This window comes from Danio rerio, chromosome 1, assembly GCF_049306965.1.
Source record: "Danio rerio strain Tuebingen ecotype United States chromosome 1, GRCz12tu, whole genome shotgun sequence".
In the NCBI taxonomy this organism is placed as follows: domain Eukaryota; kingdom Metazoa; phylum Chordata; class Actinopteri; order Cypriniformes; family Danionidae; genus Danio; species Danio rerio.
In genome coordinates this window covers 53,598,488-53,610,869 of record NC_133176.1, presented here as the reverse complement: position 1 = coordinate 53,610,869, position 12,382 = coordinate 53,598,488, and the positions used below count along the sequence as shown (strand labels likewise).

At 36.5% G+C, this 12,382-nt stretch overlaps 1 protein-coding gene across 3 annotated transcripts in view; it reads left to right on the top strand.

The window, feature by feature from the left end:
- Positions 1-12,382, top strand: part of tbck (TBC1 domain containing kinase) — a 173,733-nt gene that overhangs the window by 77,456 nt on the left and 83,895 nt on the right. Inside the window, exons 1-3 of one of the 3 annotated variants that reach the window (XM_005160101.5) lie at positions 24-149; positions 2,681-2,894; positions 9,072-9,144. In XM_005160101.5, coding sequence (XP_005160158.1) covers positions 2,702-2,894; positions 9,072-9,144 — 266 coding nt within the window. In that variant the 5' untranslated portion in view covers positions 24-149; positions 2,681-2,701. Of the gene's footprint in view, positions 1-23; positions 150-2,680; positions 2,895-9,071; positions 9,145-12,382 lie in introns of those variants that run through there. The other 2 variants (XM_073949181.1, NM_001080637.2) reach the window with 2 other exon arrangements.

The following is a 12,382-nucleotide window of genomic DNA, read 5'->3' as shown; positions in this document are numbered from 1 at the left end:
GGCGCGAGAGAAACAGGTCACGCACGCGTTTCAGCTGCTTACAGTCGCCGGAAGAGTCAACCGATCTCTCAAAATCACAAATTTGTATGTGTAATATCATAAATGGACTCGTGAATCAAATGGAGCAGTTTTTCTTATTAGACAGTAAGGTATGCTGGTGATTTTATGTTGCGTTTGTTCAAAGCACGAGTGAACGACAAGCATGCAGATATGTCAAATGTGTGTGTGTGTGTGTGTACAGTAACGTTATATGTCAATTTAATATAGTAAAACATGACTGGTTTAGCTTGTTGAGGTCTGCTCATTTGTATTTATTGACATTCCTTATAGTCTTAAATCAGTTTTGCTGCAATAATTGGTGTCACTATATTTGTTGTATTCAAGATATGCTTACTGAAAGCCTTTAGAAAACGTTATTTCAGTTCAGTATTGTAGTGTATTATTGGATTAGCATAATGTTGCACAATTTAACACATTTTTACTATATGATATGCTGAATACTTAATTCCCAAATTAGTTTCAGAAATTGCTAATTAATGTGAACGAAATACTGTAATGTTATATTGGTTTAGCTCGTCGAGTTCTCATAATTTATGTTTAATGACATACATTAAAGTCTTACATCAGTTTTCCTATAGTAACACTAATTGTCGTAGCAGTTTATGCTTTATTAAAGTTATATTTACCCATATTAGTCATAGAAATTGCATAATTTCAGTTAATATTCGAAAATATTATCGGTTTAGCTCAGGGGTCAGGAACCTTTTTTCAGCAAAGAGCCATTTATGATTTAAGATTTTTTATTTTTTTTAAAGAGCCACCGGCCACTTTATTAGGTACACCTGTCCAACTTCTTAATCAAATTTGTAATGGTAGCAACTCGATAAAGCGACATAGTCAAGACGATTGATTACTTCTATATATAATACAGGTTCAAACAAAACCTTTATTTATGATAGAAGTAAAGTTGGTTTTATATTCGCACATTCGTTCATTCTGTATTGTTTACCATGTTACTTTGAATATTCGATCGGAATTAGCATGTATGACTTGAAAACAACATTAGCTCTGTTTATTTGACTGTGAACAATGTTGTACTTTGATAGTCATTGGCTGCTTAAATGATTTCGCTATTTAGTTTGCAAATAATACTTTTATAAAATTATATTATTAAGGGGAAACTCCGAATGTGTGAATATAAAACCAACTTTACCTCTATTTATTTATGTCCATGCACAACTCAAAAATAAACAAATGAAGCATCACATGTTGAGCAAATCCATAAATGTAAAAAGGACAATTTATAGAACGTTTTTCTCTTCGCCATCACCACTCATGGATGTTGTTTGAATTTACATACACAAGAAGATTATCATAAAAACGCAAGTTGTTTTGCTTTTTTATTGTTGTCACAATTGAAGTTTATCCATAGTGCCACACACAGAGATTGGTTGAAACGTCCTTTCATTGTTAGCTGAGTTCTTATTCATTTTGCTCTAAAGAAATACAATTAAAAAGGGATTTAAATTGTATTATCGATTGGAAACTGATTTCTAGTGATGGTTACAATTTTATAAACTGTTATAAAATATTATTGAAAGAAGACAGCAGGAGAGCCACGTATATTTGGTCAAAGAGCCATAGGTTCCCTACCACTGGTTTAGCTTATTGAGTTCTCATAATGAGTATTTATGCACATAAGATAGTCTTTCCATGATATACTGTATTTACTATAGTAATATCTGTTGTGCTATTCACATATAAGTTAGTCTTTCCATGATATATTGTATTTACTATAGTAATAATTGTTGTGCTATTTACATATAAGAAAGTATTTCCGTCCTTGATATACTTTATTTACTATAGTAATAATTGTTCTGCTATACACATATAAGATAATCTCTCCATGATATACTTTATTTACTATAGTAATAATTGTGCTATCCACATATAATATAGTCTTTCCATGATATACTGTATTTACTATAGTAATAACTGTTGTGCTATTCACATATAAGAGTCTTTCCATGATATACTGTATTTACTATAGTAATAATTGTTGTGACATTCACAAATAATAGTATTGCCATGATATACTATATTTACTATAGTAATAATTGTTGTGCTATTTACATATAAGAGTATTGCCATGATATACTGTATTTACTATAGTAATAATTGTTGTGACATTCACAAATAATAGTATTGCCATGATATACTATATTTACTATAGTAATAATTGTTGTGCTATTTACATATAAGAGTCTTTCCATGATATACTGTATTTACTATGGTAATAATTGTTGTGACATTCACATATAAGAGTCTTGCCATGATATACTGTATTTACTATAGAAATAATTGTTGCACTATTCACATATAAGATAGTCTTTCCGCTTTATACTTTATTCACTATAGTAATAATATATGTTGTGCTATCCACATATACGATAGTCTTTCCACCATATACAGTACTTTATTTACTATAGTAATAATTGTTGTGCTATCCACATATAGGATAGTCTTTCCATGATATACTTTATTTACTATAGTAATAATTGTTGTTCTGTTCACATTCAAGGCATATTAACTCAAATTGTTTTACAGATTAATTTACATAAGTAGTTTACTAACTTAACAATAACTCTATTGTAACTCTACAATCCCTCCCTCTTGCCAGTGTGTGTTTTGAGCACCAGTCATGCAGCCCCTCAGAGATGCCGAGTTGGGGGCTTCCACCTTCTTCGCTTCTCCTCTTCCTCACGATGTGTGCGGCAGCAATGGGCTTCCTCTCACCCCAAACTCCATCAAGATCCTGGGACGCTTCCAGATCCTCAAAACCATCACCCATCCCAGACTGTGCCAATATGTGGACATCAGCAGAGGAAAGCACGGTACGATCACTCTCTTGCTTTATTGCAGTTTTTTCATGAATCGACTGGAAAATCATCATGTGTGTTTAAATAAGATTGGGCCATTCAGGGCTCGTCAATAAGGACTGCCCGGTGCCAGCGTGCAAGACACTCGGGCCTTGCCTCTCAGGCCTTGTCTTGTCAAGTTCAACTTGGCTGCGACTGTTTGTCAATTGCGTGGAAAAACAGGGTGCTTTCACACCCAGACGTTTGTTTTAGAACCTGTCTCATTTGCCCAGCAAGCACAGATCATCTGGCATTTGTGAATCCCCCAATCACGCTCAGATCCTCGCCAAATTAAGTGGTCCGAGATCGCTTGGATGAGGTGGTCTCAGCTTGATTAAAACGAACTGGAGCGGATCGATTGTAGTGAGAAAACAAAACGGTCCAACAAACTAACGAACCAGGCTATATCACAGTGTACTATGGTTGTGTAATAGCCATATGAAGAGAGAATTATGTGTAGGGGGGATGTCATCATTCTTATTGATAAATGTGTGTTTCATCTCACACAGACGTTTAAGACATTTTAAGACTAGATTTGATCAAGTGGTTTTTACCAGATGTCTTATTGGGCATACAAGAATAACCCATGGTGTTTTTTGCTTCAAGGTGACCTCAAAAAAACCTCAAGGTGTTTGTGCTGCACAACTCCCCTTACTATAAAACACATTTTACTGGACTGTCCTGATTCCAGAAGACTTTTTCATGAAATTAACTTTCTTAAGGACATTTTAAAGTGACACCATGAAATATTTTAGATTTTTTATCATGTATTAACACTAAAAATCTTATTTAATTTATGTATTCATTTGCTTGTTGATTTTTAATTGTATATATTTATTATTAAAATGTTCCTGCCATGAAAATAGCCTTGGTTGCTGACATGGCATTAAATAAAAAATACATTACATTATTAAATGTGCGTTTCATGTCGAATATGAAAGTGAAAGGATGCTGGAGTTTTACCGAGAGCTGATTACCCGTTAGGAAAATTGAGCGAAATTACCCTCTGATAGTTTTTCCATATTTTAATCTTATAATATTTTGTATTAGGCCTGTTGTTTTGTTCATTTTTGCACTGACACTTCGAAAAAAAGATCAACACTAATCTGCTTCATGATTTGACTATTCAGTCCCGGTGCTGTGCATAGAAATGGACCCCTGCGGTAAAATGCAATTATTAGACTTTTATTAGCATCCTCAGTCTACATTAAAAAGAAAATCAGAGGCCATAATTGAATAAAATGTAGGCTAATATGATTATTTTGATGCATCGAGCAAGAACAAGTATTACATTTGCATTTTGGCCTTTATTAGATAGGACAGTATTGAGACAGGAAGCGAAGTGGGAGAGAGAGAGGGGATAAAGTAGGGAAATGTCCTCGAGTCGGGATTCAAACTCGCGATGCCCTGACGTGCTATTGCACCATATGTCGGCGCGCTAACCACTAGGCTGTTGCGCCGACACATTTGCATTTTTAAACTAGGTGTACAAATGAATGAAAAATACTGACTGCAGTAGGCTATAGACTGGTGTAATGAGCCTGTTTCTAAAATTTTGGTGTGGTTTAAACAAACCAAAAAACATAAAATTGTTGTCGTTTTCAACTAAACCACACATTAAACAATTCACTTTAATTAATATATTCAGTATTCTATTTAAATTAAATCTATTTATTTATTTAAATATATATCTTCTGTAAGGTAAGGGTTCCACTCATGGAGCTCACCGCAGTCACTGTCATTAGTTGTCGTAACTCTATTATTAATTTAAATCAATTTAAATTAATATATGCACTTTTTAGAGGGGGCGCAATTTATGACAGGGTGCGTTTCTTGGCACAATACTGGTTCATCTGGTATTTCTCTCTAATTGGAGTCTAAAATGCATAATTCTGGCGATGCGATGGCGCAGTAGGTAGTGCTGTCGCCTCACAGCAAGAAGGTCGCTGGTTTGAGCCTCGGCTGGGTCAGTTGGTGGTTCTGTGTGGAGTTTGCATGTTCTCCCTGCGATCGTATGGGTTTGCTCCGGGTTCTCCGGTTTCCCACACAGTCCAAAGGCATGCGGTACAGGTACATTTAGTAGGCTAAATTGTCCGTAGTGTATGTGTGTGAATGAGTGTGTATGGATGTTTTCCAGAGATGGGCTGCAGCTGGAAAGGCATCCGCTGCATAAAACATGTGCTGGATAAGTTGGCGCTTCATTCTGCTGTGGTGACCCCAGATAAATAAGGCAGCTAAGCCAAAAAGAAACTGAATGAATGCATATTTCTAGCCAATGTTTTTTTTTTTTTTAAGACTGATTAATTCAGTTGAATAAATGAATTAATAAAAACTGTTTAAAATTATGTTTGGCATATTTAATAATTTTATTATTTAATAATGACATGGGGCCACTTTTTTTATTTCTTGGTGGGGCCAGTGAACATTTTGGCAGGGCGAGTAAAAATCTAAACCACTTGCCCGATCGGGCCAGTTGGAAAAAATCCTTAGTGTTGAACCCTGCCATTAGTACATCCAATCACATATATGTCTGAAATTGAAATCGCACAATGGAACTTGCAGCACTGACCCTTTTATTTATGTATTAAAATGTTTTATAGTTGTCTGTTGGCCATCTTGCAAGTTACTTTTTTTTTCCAACTTATCGAATCTTGTCCTTTTCCCTTCTTGTTTTTAATGCTTGGTTCTGCTTTCTAGTGCTCTTTGTAATTTTCTTCTCTTTTATCCTTGTGATTTTTATCTCAGTGGTTTAATGACATTTGTGTGGAATCTGCATGCAAGGATGATTCTTTTTATCTTAAGCTGCTTTATGGCTGTTGATTCAGTGTTTATCATGCGAGATGCGCTTGGTATCACGCATGTGCCCCCTATGAGAAAGACACCCCTTTGAGATGGATGCAAACACATGTGTTTGAAGTTCCTGATGACATTATGCAGATTTATTAGCGTTATAACGTTCTTTCATGTTTGAGAAATGACCTTGAATCCAGGTCATCTTTTCGCTGGAGGCAGTATTCATCGTTATTAAAGAGTTGCGAGTTATTAAAGTCACTTTTGAAGATGTTTTTGTTTGGGTAGCCAAGATTTTCTTTTTTGGATTATGTGAATAGAGAACAAGAATACTAATAATAACAATAATAATAAATATTAAACCTTATTTTCTAATAGTGCCTAAAGGTAGCTTTACAGACAGTTCATTCATTTATTTTCATTCGGCTTAAATGGACACTGGAGTCTCCATAGATGACTTACTTTTCAGTCACTTCTTATGGCATTTTCAGTTCTTCACAGAGATCATGTCAATCTGGTTTTGAATCTGCCTCTATGCTGAGGCAGAGGCGCTCGTAGCTCCGCCCTCTTTTGAAAAGAGCACAATCTCATTTGAATTTAAAGCGACAGTCACCAAAACGGCTCAATTTGGATCAAAACCTATAAGAGGCAGTTTCAGACAGTTATAAATAGGGGTGTAACTTATCACAGTTGATCCGTGATTCATATGGATTACAACCCATGGCTCAGAATGCAGGTGCCCCGCAAATTAATACAATTTTTATTGGTAGATTAATCCTAAATTTGTAACTATCAGAGAGAGATCGCCTCTCGCGCCATTCAAATCACATGTATATAAGCATTCAGGCTTTCTTGTAAAGTATGATGAAGACGATGATGATGGAGAAAGTTGTGGTAGGTTGTTCAGGACGTTGTGGGTTTCATTAAAGGGGTTTTCTGTCCCTACTTGTTTATCTTGCATTAGTGCATTCAGTGTAGGCTACAGGATTAATCATTAAAAGATCGGGACCTCAACACCCACGCACCAGAAATTATAAATGAATGTGGTTTGCATATGTTTATTATTCCTTCAAATCGCTCGATTCAAATCTGACAACGCAAAAATCCAGAAGAGTCTTTAGTAAGGTAGTTATGAAGTCAAATGACACAGAAGTAGATTGACAACAGTTTTGACGAGTCTTCGCTGAGGCTATCTTCCAGCCTAAACCACGACGAATGAAGTTCTGCACAAGAATTTTGGCCAGCGGAGAAATTAAAATGGTCGTGCCCAACTGAGTCTGGTTCTCTCAAGGTTTTTTTTCTTCACTCCCATCAGGTGAAGTTTTCTTTTTTTTCCCTCTCCGCTGTCGCCACTGGCTCGCATGGTTCAGGATTGGTAGAGCTACGCATCGATGAATTGGCTCTTCAGTGTTTGAACTCTCAGTAATGATTAAATCACACTGAACTGAGCTAAACTGAACTGAACTGAACTTAAACACTAAAACCTGAACCACACTGTTCCAGTTACTGAACCACACTGTTCCAGTTACTATGACCATTTATGTGAAGCTGCTTTGACACAATCTACATTGTAAAAGCGCTATACAAATAAAGCTGAATTGAATTGAATTGAATTGAAAGTTTATAGTTTAGGTAAAACCACTGATGTTTATGGTAAAGATTAAAATCACTGTCATATACATTTATTCATTCATTCATTTTCTTTTAGGCTTAGTCCGTTTATTAATCTGGAGTCGTCACAGCGGAATGAACCATGGACTTATCCAGCTTTTGTTTTATGCAACTGATGCCCAACTGAAACCCATCAATGGGAAACACCAATACTCTATCATTCACACACATACGCTACGGACAATTTAGCTAACCCAATTCACCTAAAGCGCATATGTTGTGGGACTTGTGGGGGAAACTGGAACACCCAGAAGAAGCCCAAGCCAACACGGGGAGAACATGCAAACTCCACACAAAATGCCAACTGACCCAGCTGAGGCTTGAACCAGCAACCTTCTTGCTGTGAGGCGACAGCACTACCCACTGTGCCCGCACACTGCCCCATATGCATTTAACAACATTAAAAAATGAAAGTTGTTGGCAGCAATTACATTATTTAACCAATCAGTCATCAAAAATATGCCACTGACTACATTTACATCAGGGATGTCCAAACTCGGTCCTGGAGGGCCGGTGTCCTGCAAATTTTAGTACCAATTTGCCTCAACACACCTGCAAGGATATTTCTAGAAAGCCTAGTAAGAGCTTGATTAGCTAACCCAGGTGTGTCTGATTGGGGTTGGAACTAAACTTTGCAGGACCCCGGCCCTCCAGCACCAAGTTTGGACATGCCTGGTTTACATGGACATCAGTTATCGAATTATTTGCCTTAGTCTAATAAGACAATAATATGATTAAGGTGCTTACATGAGTTGATCTTTGAGTGTTACTTTCATGATCCCGTTTTACATGTTATAGCACATAATTCGATTAATGTCATTGCGTCACCGCACTATCCACATATTCTTTGGAGTTTCATGTAATGTTGATTTTAAATGCAGTTCAGCACTTTAACTTTTATTCTGGAACATTTCAAAAATCGCTGTTTACATGGTATATTTTTAATCAGAGGATTGTCGTAATCGCATTAAAGTCGGATAATTGGTGTCCATGTAAATGAACCCACTGAACAATTCTTCAAAAATGACATCTAGCAATGAAACATGAAGTTTGAATAACTGAATAATTTTTGGAAAATGAGGCTGAAATAAATATGGGTTGTACAAATTATCTTAGATTTCTACATTTAGTGTTATCAGCAACAGCAGTAGCACCAGTGAATTTTTCACAATACTGAATATTTTACTATTTAATTTTATTTAGCTGATTGTTTCTCCATTTTATATATATATATATATATATATATATATATATATATATATATATATATATATATATATATATATATATATATATATATATATATATATATACAAGTTCTAAGTTCTGTTTGTTAAAACCAAAAGTGTCTTGCAGTTCTGTATTTGTAATCATTGGAAAGCAAATTACATTTTTCTCCTGCCCTTTTTGGCAGATCTAAAAAATGGCCCGATCCATGGCTAAAAAAACATGTGATTCGAACCTGAGATATGTGATTCATTACACCGCTAGTTATAAACAATTATTTGTATTGTATTTTGAGCTGAAACTTCACATACACACTCTAGGGACATCGGAAAATTATTCTACATTTTGTAAAAAAACATAATTCATTAAAAACAGGTACCCTTTAAGCTAATAGAGCAGACGAAATCAAGATTGCATAAATTCTGAGTCAGTTCTATTATGAATTATCCTCTTGTTGTTTTGCAGAGCGCCTGGTTATTGTAGCTGAGCACTATGAAAAAAGCTTGAAGGACCTTTTGAAGCAGCGGAAACCTGTCAGGTAACACTCAATTTAGATTCTGAATAAATATAATGCTTGTATTGTCTGTAGACCTGAAATCACAGCAATTAATGGATTCTTATGCTTCATAATGCATTCAACCGATTCAGGCATGCATAAAACATATCTAAAAAGTCATAGATTTAATCAGGGATGTTTTAATCAATAGTTTTGATGCATTTTGGTGTGTTTTTATTTGTTATGAAGTCAAATGAATTTAATGAAGGATTTCAGTGGTTAATCCTGGTGCTTCTCAAATTATATATTTAATATGAATTGTCATTCTGTACATATATATTTGTGCATATCATAACATTTCTTATTTTTTAATTATAAGAGGCCCATTAAGTCAAAATAAATAGGGTAATATTGTCACGTTCACCATCACATAATGAGGAGTTGCTCTTTAAAAATAATATTAAGTTTTATTTTGTAATGAAGCAATTTATTTACAAGTGGGCCTGGAATGCTAAAATCATGTACATATTTTGAATGCGTTATTGCAAAACAATCTCAGGGTGCCCAATCCTTTTCCTGGAGATCTGCCTTCCTGCAGAGTTCAGCAGCAACCTTGATCAGACACACCTGACTTTAATTAACAAGTGCTCCTTCAGGTCCTACCTATGTGGTTCAGTTGTGTTTGATCAGGGTTGGAGTTGAACTCTGCTGGAAGGTAGATCTCCTGGAACAGGATTGGGCACCCCTGATCAAAATGAATGTCCAATGGCAGGGTTATAGCTATTTAAAAGGATTGTAGACATAGAAATGTAATGTAATGTAATGTATCCTCTGTTGAACACAAAGGATGTTAGAAAACTGGTACCTATTGACTCCCATTGTATATATTTTTTGCCTTTTATGGATGTCATGGAACTGATATGGCCCATTCTTTTTATTTGTTTATTTTTTTAAAGATTTTTGGCCTTTGTGCCTTTATTAGATAGGCCATTATTACATAGGACAGAAAGCGAAGTGGGAGAGAGAGAGGGGTATAGGGTTTGGGAAATGTCCTTGAGCCGGAATTCGAACTTGGGGTGCCTTGATATGCCATTGCACCATATGTCAGTGCGCGAACCACTTGGCTAATGCGCCGACGATATGGCCCATTCTAATAAGTCATGGGCTGTCTTTTTATTTCTATTCTGATGAGACACAGATAACTAAGGTGCCTAGAAGAGATTAGAATCTGGCTGTCCCACAATTCTTTAAGATTAAATAATAATAAGACAGAAGTGATACCCTACTGATAACTCTCAGGCCACGTGCCTAGATGTGGGCTGCTTATCTGCCTTCAGATCCTCTCGTGTGTGAAATCTGGGCGAAAATTTTGATGAGATATTAAAAATGGACAAACATATCAGTTTTGTTATTGGTTCCATCTCCGCTTGCTGTCAAACACTTTTTAAATCACACTGCACTAGGGATAACTGGCCACACTTTTATTACTTCATGGTTAGACTACTGTAACGCACTACTGTGACATCTCTAAATCGCATACTCTTGGTCCAATCGCGCATACAATTAGTCCAATTGGTCCAAAATGCCGCTGGTAGATTCATTCATAAAAGCAGGAAACATGACCACATCACCCCCATTCTGAGGGGCCTCCATTGGCTAGCCATCCAATTTAGAATTGATTTTAAAGTGCTTTTACCAGTGTATAAATCCTTCCATAATCTATCCCCAAATTATCTTTAAAAAGCTATTCTGTCTTATACTCCCGTAAGATCTTTAAGATTGAGTGAACAAAACTGTCCAGAAGGAAACGTAGAGAGAACAGAGCTTTGTCTATGGTGAGTCTGTGGTTGTGAAACAATTAGCCCCTTGAGATTAGAACAGCACCATCACTATATATTTGTAAATCACTCTTGAAAACTTACCTGTTCATTTTGGCTATTTAATATTAATATTATAATACAGGGCGATTCAAAAAGAATTCCACAACTTTCGGGTTGATGCCACTCGAGTGTCTGGAGGAGATCATATTGAACATCTATGAACTTGAAGTACTCTTCACATTGATTAATTATTAATTCGTTCCATCATGTTTCTTTAATTAAATGCAGATTTTCAAAGTTGTGGTTGAATCTTTTCTTTTTGAACCACCCTGGAGTTCTGTCGGTTGCTTTATTTTAAAATTTCTTCTGTTGTTTCTCTTGGTTTTACCTCTATGTTTCTATAATTGTCTCTATATTTTACTCTGTCTTACGTACAGCACTTTGGTCAGTCTTGTGGCTGTTTTTAACCCTCTACCGCATGCATTATGATAATTAAAACGACAAGTAAATGAATGAATGTCATTATATCATACTAGAGGTGATGTTGCAGATTTTTTTGTGGATTTGACATGAGTTGATATTTTGTTTTTTATTGACTTTTACATTTGCATTTAGCAACAACTCACAATAAATGGCAGTCTGTCAGAAATCGCGCTACAGAAAATCACAGCATGTCATGTGAATTAACCAAGTGTGCCGCAAGCCTGCGTTTAAGTGAAGGTCTCGGCCGTTAGATCGCCCCCTGGGGGCTGGCTGCAGTACAAGTCATAAAGCCCGCCTCCTCCGTGTTAATGAAGGAGACTTGAGCCCAAATTAAAAAATTTATTACACTTGCAATAAAATGTCCTGAAAGATGGTTCTGGTCGATTAAGGCACTGGTTATTGTGCTGAAATAGGTGCAGATCTTCATTTTTGTAAACAGTTTGTTTTTAGCAGTAATTTAATGCTGGGCGTGTCATCGTGATTGACAGCTGTGATTGACAGTTTCTCAAAGCAGCACGTCTGAGCTTCGGCAGGAGACTGAAGTGTTATTATTCGATTTCCGTGTTATTTTACCATGACAAAATGAGTTCAGCAGTAAACTACAGTTTCTGACATACATGATCCTGGTGGAAACTGTTTATTCGCTAAGGTCAGGGATTTTTTCGGGCTTTATTAGTTTGCTGATACACGTACGCCTAGCCACCCAGATAGCAAAATACACTCGAGCCAGTTTCAGCTAGATTCTCGCCTGACGGAGACTTACCCCTCAGAGCTCAGACTGACTACCTCTGCTGGACCTACTCCGGATGCCTGGACTCACTGCCCGATTCCAGCCCGAGTCAATCGAGCCAGATGCGGCGGCCGAGTGAGCCGGCGCTGCCGCATGCGAGCCGGAAGTAGCCGGCGACGCCGCGAGTAGGCTATGCGCTGCGGCCCGGAGCTGCCGCGATTGAATATATAAAACCCTCATATTTGTT